At 41.8% G+C, this 22,115-nt stretch overlaps 1 protein-coding gene and 1 pseudogene across 11 annotated transcripts in view; one reads left to right on the top strand and one right to left on the bottom strand.

The window, feature by feature from the left end:
• Positions 1–22,115, bottom strand: part of Usp34 (ubiquitin specific peptidase 34) — a 190,610-nt gene that overhangs the window by 159,213 nt on the left and 9,282 nt on the right. For all 10 annotated transcript variants that reach the window (XR_015636753.1, XR_015636754.1, XM_087583898.1 and 7 more), the window contains 1 exon segment: positions 12,800–12,887. Coding sequence is in view for 6 of the 10 variants with exons in the window: in XM_087583898.1 (XP_087440024.1) it covers positions 12,800–12,887 (88 nt within the window). In the remaining 4 variants the exon portion in view is untranslated.
• Positions 21,354–21,987, top strand: Trirl1 (telomerase RNA component interacting Rnase like 1; annotated as a pseudogene). Its single transcript, XR_015637641.1, has one exon. The product of XR_015637641.1 is annotated as a telomerase RNA component interacting Rnase like 1 (transcript).

The raw sequence follows: 22,115 nt of genomic DNA, 5'->3' as shown, positions 1-22,115 counted from the left end.
TGGAGCACAGAGACACATGTGGAGCACAGAGACACATGTGGAGCACAGAGGCACATGTGGAGCACAGAGGCACATGTGGAGCACAGACACACATGTGGAGCACAGAGACACACGTGGAGCACAGACACACATGTGGAGCACAGAGGCACATGTGGGGCACAGAGGCACATGTGGGGCACAGAGGCACATGTGGGGCACAGACGCACATGTGGGGCACAGACATACACGTGGAGCACAGACACACGTGGAGCACAGAGACACGTGGAGCACAGAGACACATGTGGAGCACAGAGACACATGTGGAGCACAGAGGCACATGTGGAGCACAGAGACATGTGGAGCACAGACACACATGTGGAGCACAGAGACACATGTGGAGCACAGAGACACATGTGGAGCACAGAGACACATGTGGAGCACAGAGACACATGTGGAGCACAGACACACGTGGAGCACAGAGACACGTGGAGCACAGTGACACGTGGAGCACAGAGACACACGTGGAGCACAGAGACACATGTGGAGCACAGAGGCACATGTGGAGCACAGAGGCACATGTGGAGCACAGAGACACATGTGGAGCACAGACACACATGTGGAGCACAGAGACACATGTGGGGCACAGAGGCACATGTGGGGCACAGACGCACATGTGGGGCACAGAGACACATGTGGGGCACAGACACACAAGTGGGGCACAGACACACATGTGGGTAAACGCCCACACACAGAAAACAGAAAAGAAAAGAAAAACAGGAATTAAGATGTGTGGTAGTGTATGCCTTTAATCCTAGAACCAGGAAGGCAGAAGCAGCTGCATCAGTGGCTTTCCAGACCCACCAGAGACCCTGTCTCAAAAACAAACAAAAACAACAAAGAAAACCATTTAAAGGGCTGGAGAGATGGCTCAGTGGTTAAGAGCACTGACTGCTCTTCTAGAGGTCCTGAGTTCAAATCCCAGCAACATGGTGGCTCACAGCCATACATATATATGAGTCCAAAGGACATGTCACTGTTAAGTAAGACTATTTTAAGGCCAGCCTGGTATACCAAGCGAAGACCAGCCAAGTTACATGATCAAACCCTTGTCAAAAAAACAAAGAGAGAGAAAAAGTCTGTTCATTTATTTATACCTATCATTTAGTACGGATCATGACTTTAAAAAGCTGTACCACCCACAGAGAATATCCAACTCACTTTGTTCTGCCCTTGTCTTAACCATGAGGGACAGCCAAGAATAAGTCTTTGTAAGAGGACAGAAGGCTCAAAATAAACTATAAACAAACTTATGTCACCAAAGATGACAAAAACAGGGCTGGAGAGATGGCTCAGCGGTTAAGAGCACTGACTGCTCTTCCAGAGGTCCTGAGTTCAATTCCCAGCAACCACATGGTGGCTTACAACCATCTGTAAAGAGATCCGATGCCCTCTTCTGGTGTGTCTGAAGACAGCTACAGTGTACTTGTATATAATAAATGAATAAATATTAAAAAAAAAAGCTTTAAAAAAAAAGATGACAAAAACAGAAAGGAAGGAAGGAAGGAAGGAAGGAAGGAAGGAAGGAAGGAAGGAAGGAAGGAAGGAAGGAAGGAAGGAAGGAAGGCAGGCAGGCAGGCAGGCAGGCAGGCAGGCAGGCAGGCAGGCAGGCAGGCAGGCAGGCAGGCAGGCAGACAGACTCTGCCTAGCTCGGTGGTGCACACCTTTAATCCCTAAATTCAAGGCAGGCCTGATCTACAGAGCCAAGACTCTCTAAAAAAAACGGAGGGGGGTCACAATAAATGTATTTATTTCCCTCAGAAAGAAATGTTCTAGTTTCCTTTCTAGTGGATATTATTGATAAACAGTGTCCAAAACCAACTCAAGGAAGGACAGGTTTTGTCTCATCTTGTTACTTCAGGGGCTGAAATCCCTTACTTGAGCAAAGACAAGAACATCACAACAGAAACCTGAAGCAGGACCTAAGCAGAGGCCGTGAGAAGGTGCTGCTTATTAGCATACTCCATGGCTCACCCTGCTGGCTTTACCATAATTCTCAAGGCTACGTGGCACAGTGGTCTGGGACCAGTGACACAGCACTGCAATCCTTACACCAAGAATCTCCAGTCACAAGTTTGTATAAACAATTCTTACCATTTATTCTCTGCCTTGTCAATAAATGCTGATTACCCAATGGTTGGGCAGAATAGAGAATAGGGTGGCACATTCTCCAACCAGAGGAAGCAGAGAGGGAGAGAGGGAGACTTAGAGGGGTAGGCAGGATGGAGGAACTGCAGCCATTATGAAGGAGACTGAGATGAATAATAAGAAGCAGGTGTCATGGGGTGGGGCTGAGAAGTAGGCAGATCAGCAGTGAGTTAAAGGACATCATTTCTGCTCAGTTACTGAGTGCAGTTCTAGATAAAACTTGGGTTTCTCTGTACAGTCATTGGGGACTAGCATAAAGCAAAGAAACAGAGCCACTGGGTTCTTTATATACATTTGTATTAAAAATAATTCATTTACAACTTAGACATTATCAAGTTCAACTCCCCATTTGAGATACAGCCTTGGCTCCCCTAAACCACAGTTTCTGTGTGCTGACCCTGAGGAAATAAATCCTCCCCCAAAATTTCACCTCGATGATACTAGTGTCTTCTTACCCACAGCTGCTTTTTCAGCACCAGCAAACAACAGCAATAGTCTCAGATAAAGGTTTCATTTCAATGGTTACACTACCCATCCATTCAGAGCAAAGGCTTGACTGCAGCTGACCAGAACCACAAATCATTAATGCAAATGAATCACCATGAAGCCCTAACAGTTTCTGCTCCCCATGAACTCTCACAAGGCAGGCCTTCATTACCTGCCCTATCTGCCCTATTCTCAACACCATCTTCCAAGTTCCCACGAACAGTTCTGTGCACTAACGACTTTTCCAGCCCAAAGTTTCTATCACTTTCACAATACTCCCAAACAACACGGTCATGTCTGTCACTACTAGTTTTCTGGTACCCACTTTTTGTCTTATTTTATTGTATGTTGTTGCTATGATTTTAAAAAAAAATTGGCCAAGAGTGACTAGTGAAGGAGAAAAAGGATTTTATTTAGCTTACACTCCTTGATCTACAGCACATCACTGATAGAAATCAAGGCATTAAACTCAACTATGACAGGAATCTGGAGGCAGGAGATAAACAGTACCATGGAGGAGTGCAGCTTACTAACTTACCCCTTAGGGCTTGCTCCTCCCACTTCACAGTCCCTACACAAGGGCAAGCACCACCTACCAAGGGCTGGGCCTCCCACACAGTCATTAATCAAGAAATGCTTCATGATCTGCTGATCTGATGAAAGCAATTTCTGAATCAGTTAAAGTTACCTTTTCCCAGATGACCACAGACTGTTTCAGGTGGGGGAAAAATAGAGCTCTTGCTCCTCTCTTGCTCTTTGCTCTTCCCCTCTCCCCCTTTGTCCCTTCTCTCCCCATTCCCCTCCCCTTCCCTCCACGTGCTTATGACCAGCCTCTACTCCTCTTCTCTTCTCACTCTGTCTCTCTGTCTCTCTGTTTCTGTCTGTCTCCCTCTACCCTCTTAACTTCTCCTCCCCATGCCCCGAATAAACTCTATTCTATACTATAAAAAATTCTATACAATTACAAGAATTATCTATACTTTATAATACTTAAAGAACTTAACAGATATGATGTTATTGAAAGAATAAATGTTATAAAAACCATGTGAGATTATAAAACTGAGCCTTTGAAGGTGGACATGAGGCTCAGTGTTAGTTCAGTTGCCTTTGTGTTTGTGTAGCCCTGGTTTCCACCCTAAGCACCACTGGAATAAAAAAACCTCTTTAATTGTACATAGACTGCTAGTATGCCTTCTAAATAAATAATTTATCATTTTAAACCCAAATAAAATTTTAGCAACTTATAATACATAACAGAAGTTCTAAACAAGCGACTAAAGCAATCTCTCAAAAAGGAAGACAAGACTGCCAGTGCAAGAAGAAGAGAACAGAGCTTGACCAATCAATACTGACAGGCCTGAAAGACAAATGGACATGAAGGGAAGATAAAATAAAAACTCTCAAGAAGTCTTATGTTTTTATTTCAACTTATTGGAAGATTTAAATTTACATTAAAAAAACTAATGAATGATGAAAGGTGGCAACATAAAAATTAAGGGTTGAGTTTTAAGAACAACTCAAGGAAAATACTTCAATACATAAAATGTGAAAAAATAAAATTACTAATCAAAAGAGCGACTACATCTGAAGCATACTTAAAACACTAGTTCTAACAGCATAATCAGAAATTTAAGATTTTTCATGAGTGGTCATATGCTAATCCAATCAAGCACAGTTTTAAGGGGTTCCTAAATATAGCTTAGCTATCACTTACTGAGACTTATAATTTTCTGCTGGAAGAAATATTTTTCCTTCTCATAAGCCCCTTTCTAGTTTTCTGGCATTTGCCCTCCCTCCCTGCCACCTAGGTATGAATATATGCAAAGTTGTAAGATTTACATAAGAGAAGGTATGTTGTATGCCTTTATGAATCTGGGTCACCCAATTAATAAAATATTTCCAAGTTCAATATACTTTCTAAAAGTAGCAAAATTCTATTTTTCCTTACAGATGAATAAAACCCCCTTGTCTATGTCCCACATCTCCAGTCTCCATTCTTCTCGGATGGGCTTCTGCATTTATTGTGTCCCCATGCTGTCATAAAACAATGGCAGTAAACACAGAGAAGGAGCGGTGAGAGGATTTGTCTCTCAGGTACAAGTCCAGGAGTAATATAGGTGGATCTAAGGCTGGAGAGATGGCTCAGTGGTTAAGAGCACTGACTGCTCTTCCACAGGTCCTGAGTTCAATTCCCAGCAACCACATGGTGGCTCACAACCATCTGTAATGGGATCCAGTGCCGTCTTCTGCTGTGTCTGAAGACAGCTACAGTGTACTCACATGCATAAAATAAACAAGTCTTTTTTTTTTTTCTTTTTTTTCGGAGCTGGGGACCAAACCCAGGGCCTTGTACTTGCTAGGCAAGCGCTCTACCACTAAGCTAAATCCCCAACCCAAATAAACAAGTCTTAAAAAAAAAGTTCTAGCTTGTGAGGTCTGCTAGTGCACACCTTTAATCACAGCACTCGGGAAGCAGAGGCAGGTGGATCTCTGAGTGTGAGGCCAGCCTGGTCTACAGAGCTAGCTCCATGACAGCCAGGACTTCACAGAGAAAAGGAAATCACCACACTTGTTTTCATAATGGCTGTTCAGTGTACATTCCCACTTAGACCACCTCCAGCTTTTGTCCTCAGTTGTTTTATGATATTGATTTTCAGAATGAAAAGGCTTATCCAAACATACGACACTTGCAATTCTTGAAATACAAGGAAAGTATCCTAAAGCTTCCAAGGAAGGTATGAAGAGAAAGCTAAGGGGAAAAAAACTGCTAAAATTGCTGGGTATCCTGACACACATCTATAGTTCTACACTCAGAAACCTGAGGTAGAAGAATCCCAAGTTTTAGAACAATTCTGGGCCAAATAGAACTACGCAGGCAATATTTCTAAAAGGAAAAAAAGCTAATACTTCAGAAAAGCAACACTGGATCCCTGAAATTCAATGAAGCACAACTTGGACAATTCTGAGAGAAATGACTTTCCACCCAGAATCCTGTATTCAAAAACAGCATATATGACAAAAGCACACATAAAGGATACAAGCTTTAGATATGCCAACTGTAAAGACCATGTTTTCCATACAGCTTTTCTAAGAAAAGGTCATAAAATAATAATAAAGCAACAGGCACCAAAAACACACTTCTGGGCAGCGTGAGTGAGAAAACAGTAAAAGTCCAAGGATGTAGTCTGAAGGGAGGCTAGGTCATGAGCAACAATACAAACTAAAGCTCAGAGGACACGGAGCAGCAGTAAGAAATAACCCATCAGTGCTAAAACGGTGTTAAAGAGTTTAGAAAAACTGTGTGATTCACATACAGAAAATTATTTAAATAAGAACAGGTCAGGAGAGACGCCAGAAGACAAATAATGCGGCCATTTAACATTCTAGCAAATCTTTGACTAGCATTTCACTTTTACAAATATACTAAGAATTGATGGCAACTATATGGAAAAGATGTGACAAAGCAAAATCCATATGTCGTAAAAGGAAGGTCAAGATTAAAATTGACAGATGAAGCAACAGATAGATGTACAATGATACAATTTCAGAAGACAGAATATTAAACCATTAAGTTGAAAATAGAAATAGGATTGAGAAGGAGGACTTAAAAAATACTATATGCTTTTTCTTTCAATCCCATTTTGAGGTAGGGAGAGACAGTCTCACTGATCTGGTTGGCCTAGAACACACTTCTTTGACAAGGTTGGTTTCACACTCAAAAGACCTACCTCCTTTGTCTCATGTAAAAGTGCCCCATGCCTGCATCAACTACTTAACACTTGCTTGGCTTCTTGTATTCACTGTTCTGTATCACAATGCCAATCCTACCTTTTTCTCCATTCTACACCTTCTATTTCTAGCCTAATTATGAATTTATCACCCAAGTAAATAATATGCTTCATGTCTGAATTCAATTTATATTGAAACCCATGTGACCAGGGCTAGTGAGATGACTTGGTGGGTTTAAGAAAGTACTTCCTATACAAGACTAACAGCCTGAATTAAATCCCTAAAGTAGAATGGAAAATAAACAAACCCTGTGCATGCACATATGCACATCTTACACATACCCATGCTGATAAGCTTTTCAAATGCAATGACAGCTCAAAACATGTAGCTTTAATAAATGTCAGCAGTAAATGCTCATGAAGAACTGTTAAGACGAATACATTTCTTAGGACAGAGTCTAGATTTCATATGACAACACATATTTTCCCTATCCTGCTACTGTTGAAAGCATTAAAGAACTACTAAACGAGGCTGGGAATAGATGGCTCAGTGGTTAACGGTCCAGCTCCCAGAACCCACACAGGAGCTCACAACCATCAGTAACTTCAGTTCCAGGTGATCCAAAGCTCTCTTCTCACTTCCTAGGGCACCAAGCATACTTGTGTTACACATACATGCATACAGACAAAACATTAACATAAAATTTAAAAAAAACTTTACAACACAGGAACTATTCAACATCAGGGAAAAATGTCTCCAGAGTATCTGCAACAGCACCAGCAGACACCAAGGTCCAGCTGGGTCAGCCCACAGCAGATGCTCAGATTTCAGACTCCCCCAAGTACTAAAACAACTAGGTTACTTGGTTAAACCTTGGCTGAGGGCTTCCAGTTCTCAGCACCTTTTTTTAATCAATTATTTCAATTTGTCCATTTGAAATGTAATTAATAACTTTCACAGATATTCTACTGAGAAATAATTAAAAGTGTTTTGGAGTTCTAATCATATGAAGGTTATCAGAGACAATAATACTGGCTGGGTGTGGTGGGAAGTCTTTAATCCCAGCATTCAGGAAGCAGTGGCAGGCAGATCTCTGTGAGCTAAAGGCCAGCCTGCTCTGGATTCTAGTGAGTCCCAGGACAGCGTGGGCTATCTATCTATACAAGAAAAGAGAGATGGACAGAAAGGGAAAAAAGAAAAAGAAAACAATAAGACCTTGCCAAATCTGTAAATTAGCCTTATCAACTCTGTGTTACAAGTTTTCCTTGCAGACATTTTGTGTTTGTTAGACAAGATCTAACTATGTCGTCAAGAATGGCCAGGGACGTGGGAACCTCCTGTCCCTGCCCTCTAAGTGCGGGAGCTCAAGCTGAGCCAAGGTGAGGCAAACTGAAGCTTTCATCTAGAACCTCAAAAACTGTTCTATAGGAGCTAAATTCTGGAGAAAAATAATAGTATAAAATCTTTCTTCTTTTGTTTTTCTGAGACACGGTTTCTTTGTGCCACCTTTGCTGGCCTAGAACTCACTCTGTAGACCAGGCTGGTCTGGAAATCAGACTTCTGCCTTCCTCCGTCTCCAATTACAGGTGGGATTAAAGGGATCACCAACAGCAACCTTTCTCTGTTCTTCCTTCTCTCTTCTTAAAGGAGGGTCTCCTTACCATGTAGCTCTGGCCGGCCTGGAACTCATACACACCAGCTCGGTTTGGTACTCACAAAGACCTGCCTATCTATGTCTCCTACAACTAGGCTTAAATGAATGTTCCACCATGCACAAGTCAATAATTTAATTGTTGTGTGTGTGTGTGTGTGTGTGTGTGTGTGTGTGTGTGTGTGTCTGTGTGTCTGTGTGTCTGTGTGTCTGTGTGTACACTCGAGCAGGAGCTTTCACAGATTAAGAGGCATTGGATCCCCAGGAAGTGGAGTTACAGAGAACTATGAACTACCTTGTAAATGCAGAGAAGCAGACTGGAGTCCTCTGCAAAAGCATTAAGTATTTTTAACCACTGAACCATCTCTCCCAATAAATGTATTCATTTCTATTGTTTTATTAAGGGTTTTTGTTAATTATTTATTTATTTTGGTTTTGGTTTCACTGTGTATCCCTGGCTGTCCTGGCTGTCCTCACTCGGTAGAACAAGCTGACTTAGAACTCAGAGGTCCTCCTGCCTGAACCTCTCAAGTGCTGGGATTAAAGGCTTGTGCTACCACTCCTGGCTAAGATTTATTCCTTTCTCTTTTTAAGTATTATTTATTTAATGTACATGAGTACGCTGTGGCTGTCTTCAGACGCACCAGAAGAGGGCCATCAGATCTCATTACAGATGGTTGTGAGCCATCTTGTGGTTGCTGGGAATTGAACTCAGGACCTCTGGAAGAGCAGTCAGTGCTCTTAACCACTGAGCCATCTCTCCAGCCCCCACTGTCCCTATCTGTCCACTCTTCCTTTCTTTTTAGAGTCTTTCTACATAATTCTTGCTGTCTTGGAATTTACTATGTAGACCAGTCTGGCCTCAAACTCAATAAGATCCCATTGCCTCTGACCCTCTGAGTGCTGGGATTAAAGGGGTATGCCAACACACCAAGCCTCCCACACATTATTTCTTAATATTATCTTTCACCTATCAGTACATTACAGTGGCAAATCCTGACAACTGATCCTACACTGACTTGACAATCTCTGTATTTGTTTGTGGTACTAGGAATGAAACCCAGAGTCCTCACAATGCTGAGCACACTCAACCACATTATGTCCATGCAGTCTACTGATAATACAGGAAAGCTGGAACGCTCTTCTTCATAAAAGGCCATGAATGTATTAGTTACCGGGTGTGGTGGCACACACCTTTAATCCCAGCACTTGGGAGTGAAATGCAGGGGGAATCTCTTCCAGTTCAAGGCCAGCCTGTTCTACAAAATGAGTCCAGTACAGCCAGGGCTCAGTTATACAAAGAAAGCCTGTCTCAAAAAAAAAAAAATGAATAAACAAGAAGCGTATAAAAACACTTATCTTCATTACTAAAGAATGTTCTCATTTAATTCACAAAGAAGCAAATATAAATAATATAAATTACAAATAAAGCTTTAAGTTTTCTAGTTTGGCCATTTAGGTTAAATTCAGCTTACAGAACCACACTTCCGTTTATATTTTATTTCCACAAGAAAGTTTAGCAGTTTTGATTAAAACGAATGTTCCTTAAGCTATGTGTATGAGAAGTGGAAATGTAGCTCATACCAAGCAAGAGAGGCCTGACACGCACACACACAAGCACACACAAGCACACACACGCACGCACACACACACACACACAAACACAACCACACACACACACAACCACACACACGCACAAGAACATACACACACAAGCACGCACACACACAAAACCATTTCTTTTCAAATACAGGTAGCTGGGCAGGTGTCTCTCCACAGTCACAAGGGAACTCCTAGCGCCGACACGGCTGGTAGCTAACAACTTCAGTGCCAGGGAATCCACTACCTCTTCTGTTCTCCACGGACAAAGCATCAACATGGTGGTCACACATACACATAAAATGGTAATTTTTTTGTTTTGGATTTTTTTGGTTTTATGAGACAGTCTCACTATGTAGCTTCTGCTGTCCTAGAACTCATTAATTAGACCCAACTGGCCTCAAAATCAGAGATCTGCCTTCTTCTGTCTCCAAGTGCTAGGACTAAAGGCCCAGCTAAACAAACACATTTTTAAAGACAGCACTAAACTGGGGTTTGGTGGTTTGTTTTTCTCACCAAGCAACAGCATGATAACTTCATAAATGAGTGTGTTCTCTCACAGAGGTGAGATGCTTCACCAGCATCACAGAGTGCACAGGAGATGAAGCACAACTTTAACCCACGTCTATGTGGCTCCAACGTCACCTTCCAACTCTGTTAGGAAGTAACTGATCAAGCAGAGGTTCTCACTGAGAGCAAATTCTGGTATTCTGCTAAAGTCTACTAATTACTGTCTACAACTGTACATATCAAGATTTCCTTTGGGGGCTGGAGAGATGGCTCAGTGGTTAAGAGCACTGACTGCTCTTCCTGAGGTCCTGAGTTCAATTCCCAGCAACCACATGGTGGCTCACAACCATCTGTAATGGATCCGATGCCCTCTTCTCGTGTGTGTGAGGACAGATGCAGTGTACTCACTCACATACATGAAATAAATTTAGGAAAAAAAGATTTCCTTTATAATTTCACTGCCTTTGTTATTATTTCTTTGTAATTTCATTCATAGACTCTAATTATAGGTAATATATTAGGAAAATTATATTATTTTTATGAATTTCACTTTATCCAGGTGCACTTAATACATTCTGAAATTAAAAGTTTCTCCTAGTATATTATATTGCCATCTAGCTGGGGCTACAATAAATTCGAATTTATGACTCAGATATAACTTTTCTCAACAAATCACTTAAGTTATTAAAGTTAATTTAAAATTAATATTTTAATATTGTAAAATATATATTCATCTAGTCTACTTACAACAAAACCAATAACTCAGTCCAAAGCAATGCATCTGGTTAATACTCAAAAGTCACGCCCATATCAACCTTGCATGTAAGTTTTAAATACTTAAAAGCTACTAACTTTTGTTGTTGTTGTTTCTTTTTTTCGGAGCTGGGGACCGAACCCAGGGCCTTGCGCTTCCTAGGCAAGCGCTCTACCACTGAGCTAAATCCCCAACCCCAAAAGCTACTAACTTTTACTAAAACTTGCTTATTTTACTAAGAAAAATATAGTGTTTAAAAAAAAAATCACTAGGGCTGAAGAGATGGCTCAGCAGTTAAGAGCATGTGGGAAGCAAGCACCCGGGGGCTCACAGCCATCCGTACTGGGACCCCTTGTCCTCTTCCAGTGTGTCTGAAGACAGCAATAGTGCACTACCATTAAATAATAAATAAATCTTAAAAAAAAAGAAATCACTATAGCAGGGCAGTGATTGCACATGCCTTTAATCCCAGCACTTGGGAGGCAGAGGCAGGAGGATCTCAGAATTCAAGGACAGCCTGGTGGGGCTGGAGAGATGGCTCAGAGCACCAACTGCTCTTCCAGGGATCCTGAGTTCAATTCCCAGCAACCACATGGTGGCTCACAACCATCTGTAATGGGATCTGATGTCCTCTTCTGGTGTGCATCTGAAGATGGATATAGTGTACTCATACACATAAAATAAATAAATAAAATCTTTAAAAAAAAAAAAAAAAAGGACAGCCTGGTGTACAGTGTGATTTCCAAGACAGCCAGAGTTAAACAGAAAAACCCTGTCTCAAAAACCCCAAAACAGGCAGGCAGGCAGACAGACAGGGAGGCAGGATGCTCATTGATCACTAACTAAAATACTTCAAGTATTTTATTATATTTTGCATTCACTACCAAATTTGGTGGTGCACATCTTTAATGCTAGCCATAAGGAGACAGAGGTAGGCAAATTTCTTCAAGTTTGAGGTCAACTGGGTCTATAGAGTGATTTCCAAGATAGCCAAAGTTACATAAGAGGCTGTCTCAGGAAAAAAAATTTATATAGATATACTCTGTGTGCCCTCACACACATGTATGTCTCACATACATGTCTGCATGCATATACTGAAGCCATGACACATGTGGAAGGCAGTTCTCTCCTTCTGCCACACATGTCCCTGGGTTGAACTCAGGTTGTCAGGCTTGGTAGTAGGAGTCTTTGCCCACTGAACCATCTCTCTATCCCACTTTAAACCTTTTCCAAACTTACTCAGTGGTACAGACCAGAAGCTGCTGGGTTTGAACATCAGTACTGTAAACAAACATTGTTTGCCACTACTAAATAAAATCACACAGAGACATAAGTTTACCGTCTTTTTCATAGTGATTGTATTAACAACTATGATCTTTGAGTTTTAGTCTGTATATTCTCAACTTAAATATTATATAGAAGCTGATCTAATATGCATAAGAGATGGAAAAATATTTACACAACAAATTTTTTAAATAAACTAAGTTTGCTATAAGCTTGTAGCTATTCCACAAAAATTTTCTTATCTTGTTGAGCAGTGCTGGTTCACCTTTGACCCCAGCCTGCTCTACAGAGAGTCCCACAGCATCCAGAGCTACACAGAGACTCTGCCTCAAGCAGTTTCTTATCTCTCAAAATGATTCCTTCTCAAAATTTTAGTGACTCATTCCTTAAGAATGAAGGAAAGGTAAAAGAAATCAATTTTTATGCTGTTTTAAAAACAATGTCAAAATTAAAGCCATGATTAAGTATAAAAATTAAATCTTGATAAACTTATCATTAATACAAAGAATGTAATAAAACATCCTAAAGAAAAATCTAATGACAATTAATAGCAGTTTATACAATCCATCCAGTTAGTCTTTGAAATACCTACGACTACATACCTCTGAGTCCAGGAATTGATATAAGCAAATATTTTGAGAGTATGTTCCTTTCTGAGCTGCAGTCCATCACCACCTTCTAGGTCTGATACTGAAATAGAAGGATAAAAGTATGAATAAATGTCAAATGAATATTAAAGTCAATACTACTTAAAAATAAAACTTAGATACACAAATGCAAACAAACATCAAATAATTCTTTCGCTTTCACTGAAATAAAATCTTTGATTACTGGCTGTATTAGTTATTTTCTATTTCAATGATAAAGATCATGACCAAAAGTAACTTGGTGAGGAAAGGATTTATTCTGCTTAAAGCTTTCAGTCTATCATCAGAGAAAATGGCCAGAATGAAAGAGGCCATAGATAGACACAGCTTGCTGGCTGCTCCTCACTGCTTGCTCAGCCTCATTTCTCAGTTTTTGTTTGGTTTAGATTATTTGTTTTGGTCTGTTTTCATTTTTTAGGTTTTGGTTTTTTTCTTTTTTGGGGGGTGGGGTGGAGGGAGTGGGTGCAGGGACATCGAAGATAGTCTCTTCTCTGTTCTAGGCCAGCCAAGGCTACATAGTGAGATCTATCAAAAAGAGAAAGAGGTGTATGGGTAACAAAAGCATTTTTATAATTTACGGGATCTTATATTGATGTATATGTGTGTGGCCCTGTATGGGTATGTGCTTATCATGTGCGAGCAGGATCCCTGACCATCTGTGGGTGTCAGAAGTTGAGTCCAGTTCCTCTGCAAGAGTACTAGGTTCTCAGGGGTTGGGTAAGATTTAGCTCAGTGGTAGAGCGCTTGCCTAGCATGCGCAAGGCCCTGGGTTCGGTCCCCAGCTCCGAAAAAAAGAAAAGAAAAAAAAAAAAAGAGTACTAGGTTCTCCACTCCACTGGTCCATCTCTCCACCCAAATGAGCTACTTTAACAGCTAAATTCTAGTCCACTCCTAATGCCTATGAAATGCCTATCTAGGCCAAATCATTCCTCACCACTCCTGTGACGTATGTGTCCTTACAGTGTTTAAAATGTTATATATTATAGATAGCCTGAGATCATTTTTTTCACTTTACCATTCCATACTTCTGATCTGAATCTTTTCCCAGACTATAGATCAGGTCTAAAAACTCTGGTAATGCTAGGCAGGAAATCACAGCTCCTAAAAAGCCATATACTCATGAGGGTAATACAATTTCAATACAAATTTCTCTTTAAGTTCCCCAAATGGGAGAGCGAACAGCAATCTAAAACTCTATCTGCCAATTTATACTATTCCTGAAACATCACCAAATAAAGCTTCAAAATCAAAGGAGCTAAAGTCCTCAATCTTCTTAGTGTTTTTAACTGTACATGTGCTACTGCGGTGAATCATAATATAAATATCTGCTATGTAGGATATATGAAATGCGACCCCGAGGTCCTGAGTTCAAATCCCAGCAACCACATGGTGGCTCACAACCATCTGTAATGGGATCTGATGGGTGCCCTCTACTGGGGTGTCTGAAGACAGCTACAGTGTACTCGTATACATAAAATAAATAATTCTTAAAAATAAATAAATTGATGTTTCATTTATTTTAAAAAGAATGTGACTCCCCAAGAGGTTGAATCACACAGGTTGAGAACTACTGAGCTAGAGAGATGGCTCAGCCGTTGAGAGCCTTGGCTGCTTCTCCCAAAAACCAGGGTTCAATCCCCAGTAGCCACATGACAGTTCACAAGTGTCTCTAATTCCAGTTTCAGGCGATCCAATGCACTATTTCAACCCCAGCAGACAGTGCATGTAAGCTGTGCTCATACACGCAGGCAAAAATACCCATTTGCATAAAATAGTAAAATAAAAATTTTCAAAAATTTCACAACCTCTTAATTACCAACTCAGTAGTCTTTGTTATTGCCAAGACTCAAAGAATTAAGTTTGAATAACATTACCACTCTTTCAGACCAATAACAAACTGAATCCAACATGAGAACTTCAGATTTAAAATAAGGGTAGATTTTTACCCTCTAAACAAGCCATATTAAAAAAAAAAAAAAAGTTAAAAGCTGGGAGTGGGAGGTGAGTGCTGGAGGAAGAGCTCCGTGGTTAAGAACACTTGCTGCGGGGCTGGGGATTTAGCTCAGTGGTAGAGCGCTTACCTAGGAAGCTCAAGGCCCTGGGTTCGGTCCCCAGCTCCGGAAAAAAAAAGAACCAAAAAAAAAAAAAAAAAAAAAAAAAAGAACACTTGCTGCTCTTCCAGAGGAATAGAATTAATTTGGCTACCAACATACAGATCAGGCAGTTCATAACCACCTTTACCCCCAACTTCAGCAGGAGATCAGATTCCTACTCTCTCTAGCTTCCAGGGCATCAGAGCACAAATTTGTACACACACACACACAAAAATATGCAAGCAGAATTTTTTAATGGAGCAGGTGATATGCTCATCAAGTAATTTTTGCCACCAACCCTGGAAACCCAACTTTAATCTTCAGAACCCGCATGGTAGGAGAGAACTAACCTGTGAGCAAATTGTCTGTGCTCCACGCGCCACACACACACACACACACACACACACACACACACACAAATTGTCTGTCCTCCACACACCTCACACACACACACACAAATTGTCTGTCCTCCACACGTCTACACGTCTACACACACACACACACACACACACACACACACAAATTGTCTGTGCTCCACACGTCTACACACACACACACACACACATTGTCTGTGCTCCACACGCCTCACACACACACACACATACACACACACACAAATTGTCCTCCACACGTCTACACACACACAGACATACACACAAATTGTCCTCCACACGTCTACACACACACACATACACACACACACACACAAATTGTCTGTGCTCCACACGTTCACACACACACACACACAAATTGTCTGTGCTCCACACATCTCATCATACACACACACACAATAAATTTAATTTTTAAAATGGTTTAATATTTTTAAACGTTTTTAAAACTCAATTTAAGTTTTGGGTTTAGTGATATCAATTTCTATTTCTTCACCAAACTAGAAGTTGGTATTTCACTTAATATATGATTTATCTTGCTACTGCAGGAACTCACCATGGAAGAGAAAATAGTAACAAAATACCGTTAGAACAAAATAACCTTCTGTTGGCCACAATAATGTATTACTCTACGAAGCAGTGATGCAGTGTCCCATTACCTTCTTAGTTTGAATACAAGTCCAAAGGCCCTACTGTCATCACAGCATGGTAGTGTATTAGTAGACCACTAATCCCAACACTTGCATGGCTGAGGCAAGAGGATCTTGAGTTCAAGACCTTTTAAAGGGGTTGGGGGATTGGAGGTTAGCTGTGAGCATGGAGATGGCCCAGTGATTAAGGGTTGCTCTTCCAGAAGATCCAGGTTCAATTCTAATTGGGTTTAATTCGAAGCACACATATAGTGGCCCACAACCACTTCTAACTCCATTCACAGGCGATCCAATATCCTCTTCTGGTCTCAGTGGACAATAAACTAAGCTTGCACATGGTGCACATGAGCCTACAGGTAAAATGCCCATACATATAAAAGAAAATAATAATAAAATGAATGTAAAGGAAAGGCAGGCTGGAGAGTCGGCTCAGTAGTTAAAGAGAAAGTGTCACTCTTGAGAGCACGTGGTTTGATTCCCGCACTCTTAGGTGGCCCATGATTATTGGTAGCTCAAGTTCCAGGGCATCAGACTCATCTTCTGACCTCACAGGCACCAGGCATGCATGCAGTGCATACACATGACTCAGGAAAAACATTCATATACATAAATTTTATTAAAAGAAAAGAAAGACCACATGACTATGTTATAGTATGACCAAATAATGGAAAATTATAGTGAGACTATAAAAGGTATGATTTAATTGACTACTGATCAGAAAAAGGTGCTGATATTTTTCCTCTTTATTTTGTCAGCAGTCTCATTATGTAGGTCAGGATAGCCTTGAACTCACAATCTCTCAGAATCCCTAGTTTTCTATTGCTGGAATGACAGGCATATGCCACAACATCCAGCCATAATCTGTATCTTATAAACATAATTACCAGTCATACAATACAGTCATTTTAGGCTCATTTGGGTTACAAAAGATCCTGTCCAGGGGGTTAGGGATTTAGCTCAGTGGTAGAGCACTTGCAAGGCCCTGGGTTTGGTCCCCAGCTCCAAAAAAAAGAAAAAGATCCTGTCCAGATGGATGGATGGATGGATCATGGATGGATGATGGGTGTATACATGGGTGGATGGGTGGATGGATGGATGGATCATGGATGGATGGATGATGGGTGGAAGGATGGATGGATAAATACAGGTAAGATAGCTGTGGAGATAATTCAGTGGATAAAAACAACTAATGCATAAGCATGAGGATCTAAAATGAAATACCCAGGCATGGCCACACAAGCTTCTAACCTCAGCATAGTAGAGCTGAGAGCAAATATTGGGAGCTCACTGGTCAGCCAAAACCTCAAGCTTCGGGTTCAGTGACAGACTCTGTCTCGAGAGAATAGAATAAAAAGAAGCCATCTAACTTCTTCCTTTGCCTTTACATACACACTAACACACTTAATCCCTCCACACACACGAGTGGGACAGCATGCGCACACTATAGATAAATGTTTTTAAAGCAGAGCTGTAGCTCTGAAACAGAACATTTACCTAATGTGTAAACAGCCTGAACTCAATCTACAACCTGGAAAAAAAGGAGGGAAAAGTAGCCATGTCAGAGGGCTACAAGTGTGTTTATCGCCAGATTGATTCCTTAGTATGCACAAGGCCCTGTAATTAATTACCAGCACCACGAAATAAATATTAGAGGGATAGATATAGCTCAGTGGCGGAGTGGAAACCTTGAGTTCACCTCTATCAAAATAAATAAATAAATAAATAAATAAATAAATAAATAGTCTAGAGCAGCATGTAAGACAAGTTTAATTAAGAAGCCTGAGGTAAAACAGAGAATGGATTAAGAATTAAGAATGGGGGGTAGGGGTGGGGGGAGGTGTGTGGAAGGAAAGATGGCTCAGTGGTTAAGAGCACTGACTGCTCTTCCAGAGGTCCTGAGTTCAATTCCCAACAACCTCATGGTGGCTCACAACCATCTGTAATGAGATCCGATGCCCTCCTCTGGTGTGTGTGAAGAGTAACAGTGTACTCACATACTTAAAATAAATAAATCTTGAAAGAAAGAAGGAAGGAAGGAAGAAAGGAAGGAAGGAAGGAAGGAAGGACGGACGGACGGACAGATGGACTGACCGACCGACCAGCCAGGCTACAGGCTGTGCACAAGCCTTTAGTCATATATAGCACTCAGAAGGCAGAGGCAGGCAGAGCTCTTTAATTTATGCCAGTCTGGTCTACAAAGTGAGTTCAAGGACAGCCACATGAAGAAACACAACTTTGAAATCCTCCCCTCCCCAAAAAAAAGTAAGAATTAAGAACTAAGTAAGTGCTTGCTGTCAACTCTAATTACCAGAGTGCAACAACCTCTAGAACCAGAATGGTCATAGGAGAGAACCAAGCACTGGACGTTGTCCTTTTACTTCCTCACATGGACACATGCACACACACCGATACAGGCACTCACACACACTCACACACACACACCAGAGTAAGCAAATAAATACAAAAAATTACTCTTTTTTTTTCCTTTTCTTTTTTTCGGAGCTGGGGACCGAACCCAGGGCCTCACTGAGCTAAATTCCCAACCCCAAAAAAATTATTTCTTAATGTATTTACTTGTTAGGTTTTTTTTTTTTTTCAAGGCAGGGTTTCTCTGTGTAGCCCTGGCTGTCCTGGAACTTGATATATAGACCAGGCTGGCCTCAAATCTATAGATCCACCTGCCTCTGCCTCCTGAGTGCTAGGATTAAAGGTATGCATCCATCCCACTCCCCTCTCCAGGGTCTCCGTTGATGTTCCCGCAGGCCAGGACATGTAAGTATCCACTATTTAAAAGTGGTTAAGGGCTGGAGAGATGGCTCAGCGGTTAAGAGCACTGACTGCTCTTCCAGAGGTCCTGAGTTCAATTCCCAGCAACCACATGGTGGCTCACAACCATCTGTAATGAGATCTGATGCCCTCTTCTGGTGTGTCTGAAGACAGCTACAGTATATTCATATATAAATAAATAAATCTTTAAAAAAAAAGTGGTTAAAAGTATAAATTAGTCGGGCTGGGGATTTGGCTCAGTGGTAGAGCGCTTACCTAGGAAGCGCAAGGCCCTGGGTTCGGTCCCCAGCTCCGAAAAAAAAAAGAACCAAAAAAAAAAAAAGTATAAATTAGCTTTTTTCCCCCAAAATAACGTTTTGATAATACTGAGTACAGGAGAAGATGTCTAAGTACCACAGTAAAGGAAAACAACAGTCAGTATCCTCTCAGAAAGCATACACATCACCAGCAGAGTTCTTGGCTGACAGACACATGGCCAAGCTTTATTCTGTACTGCAAAAGAAAAAAAAAAGACTAGAAAATATAATGTTTAAAGACGTGTGTGTGTGTGTGTGTGTGTGTGTGTGTGTGTTCTCACACGTATCTACATACCCCAAGAGACAATTAGATGCCATTATACATGGTTTTAAACTACCATGTAGGTATTGGGATTTGAACTCAGGACCCCTGAGAAAGGAAACCAATGCTCATAACATCTGAACCATCTTTCCAATCCTCAAATATAATTTTTCAACACAGTAATCATAAATCTAGGTAACAACACATCTTGAAATGCTTAATGAACTTAAGATACAATCGAGAGGTTGTACCACACACTGTTTATTCCAGCACCTGGGAGGCGGAGGCAGAAGCAGGCAGATCTCTGACTTGGAGGGTACAGAGTTAAGTTCCAAGACAGCCAGGCTACACAGAGAAAACCTTCCGCCACCTACGCCACCTACACCACCACTCCTAGGTTTCTCTTTCTGACCAAATGCTAATAAGACAGACCCAGCAATTAATGCCTGTAAGTCCCAGCACAGAGAGCTGAGGAGGCTGCCATGGGAATGTGGAGCTGCCTGAGGTGTCTAATGCCAGTCTCTAAACAAAAGTAATACAGACATGCAGGAGTAGTTACTCTGTACTTTAAAAACCTAAAAACATACACATATAACATCTTTGAAAGATGAATAAACTTTTGTTTACTTCCAAAGAGGAAAAACTCAGTATTTACCTAAAACTGCTAAAACTATTATTCCCACAGTGTAGGCAATTAATTTCCTATAAACCTTTAACTAGCTTCGAGGTAAGTTCAAGGTCCTCCTCAGGTACAAAGCAAGTCTGAGACCAGCCTGGGTATAGAAGACCTTGTTTCAAATAAATACAGGCTTCAAACACTAAAATAAAAATTTAAACCTCTCCAAGTAACATACAGAAATACATAAAACAGGGCTGGAGAGATGGCTCAGTGGTTAAGAGCACTGACTGCTCCTCCAGAGGTCCTGAGTTCAATTCCCAGCAACCACATGGCGGCTCACAACCATCTGTGATGGGATCTGATGCCCTCTTCTACAGTGTACTCATATACATAAAATAAATAAATTAAAAAAGAAATACATAAAACTTTGTGACGAGTGTCCACAGCACTAGAACTGTAGTGTAGACCAGCAGCCTCGCCAAGCACACTAACACACACCTCTAGCACAGCACTCGGGAGGTGGAGGGAAGCAAAGCTGAGTTTGGGGCCAGCCTGGTCTGCAACTGGCCAAGGCAACACATGGACCCATCTGCAGCCAGCAAGATGGCGCAACAAGTAAACTGATTACCACCAAGTCTGACAACTGGAATTCAATGCCTGGTACCTAGAGGAAAACAGACTCAAAACTGGATGTACCCTGACCTCCACATGCAGACTGTGCCATGTACACACAGAAACGCCAATCTTCTAGGAGCCCTAACTATATTTACTTGCACATAGAAATAATCAGTATACTTTATATATCAAGTTTTCATAGAAAACTGCAAACTATTGTCTGTACAACTGTAAAAATACTGTCTGGGAGCTGAAGAGATGACTCTGCAGGTAAGATCACTTGCCACTCTTGAGGAGGATCCAAGACATTTTCAACATCCACATGTCAGCTCACAAGAGCCAGCAACTCCATCTGCAGTGGATCTGAAACCCTACACACACACACACACACACACACAAAATATTTTTAAAAGAAAACATCTGTAGCTATTTTAAACCATATAAAATTGTATTAACAAAGCATGCTATCATCCTAGCACTAGAAAACCGAAGCAGGAGGATAGCTGTGAGTAAGATCAGTCAGGGCTAATGAATTGTGGTCAAATATAGATAAAAGTTAATCTCTGGGGGCTGGAGAGATGGCTCAGCGGTTAAGAGCACTGACCACTCCTCCAGAGGTCCTGAGTTCAATTCCCAGCAACCACATGGTGGCTCACGACCATCTGTAATGGGATCTGATGCCCTCTTCTGGTGTGCATCTGAAGACAGCTACAGTGTACTCATATACATAAATAAGTTTAAAAAAAAGTTTTTCCCAGGGATGGAGGGATGGCTCAGTGGTTAAGAGTACTGACTGCTGGAGCCTCCGGGTCGGGAGGCGCCCGGCCCGGCGGGCAGCGGCAGGAGCCGATGGGCTGAGTCGGGGCCGGGAACATCACCCGAGAGTGGGGATGACGAGGTGTCGGGCTCAAGTCCGGTGTCCAGCGGTGTGAACTTGTTTGCCAACGATGGCAGCTTCCTGGAGCTGTTCAAGCGGAAGATGGAGGAGGAGCAGCGGCAGCGGCAGGAGGAGCCACCCCCGGGCCCGCAGCGACCTGATCAACCGGCCTCCGCCGCAGCGGGCCCAGGGAATCAGAAGAGGAAGGGCGGCCCAGGCCCCACGTTCAGCTTCGTGGGCAAGCGCAGAGGCGGGAACAAACTAGCCCTCAAGACGGGAATAGTAGCCAAGAAGCAGAAGACGGAGGATGAGGTATTAACAAGTAAAGGTGACGCGTGGGCCAAGTACATGGCAGAAGTGAAAAAGTACAAAGCCCACCAGTGCGGTGATGATGATAAAACTCGGCCCCTGGTGAAATGACCCCCCGGGTGCTCACTACCTGGGACTCCGAGATGTACATAATATTTAATGCGGTAACGGCAGCAGCCTTCCTGGAGGACTGATACACAGAAGGAAACCCAGGCGCTTCCCGTGGCCGCAGACCATTCTCCAGGACTCTTTTTTACCTTGAGCACTTGCCTCCTGAGGCTTACTAGACCAGCGGTTTACTGTGCCCTTTCTTCCCATCACCTTGCTCTCTCTGGCTCTGTCTGTCTCTTCTTGCTGTCTCTCCTTTTAGCAGT

This window comes from Rattus norvegicus, chromosome 14 (genome assembly GCF_021556685.1).
Source record: "Rattus norvegicus strain SHRSP/BbbUtx chromosome 14, alternate assembly SHRSP_T2T, whole genome shotgun sequence".
NCBI lineage: Eukaryota > Metazoa > Chordata > Mammalia > Rodentia > Muridae > Rattus > Rattus norvegicus.
This window is presented reverse-complemented; position numbering and strand designations above follow the sequence as displayed.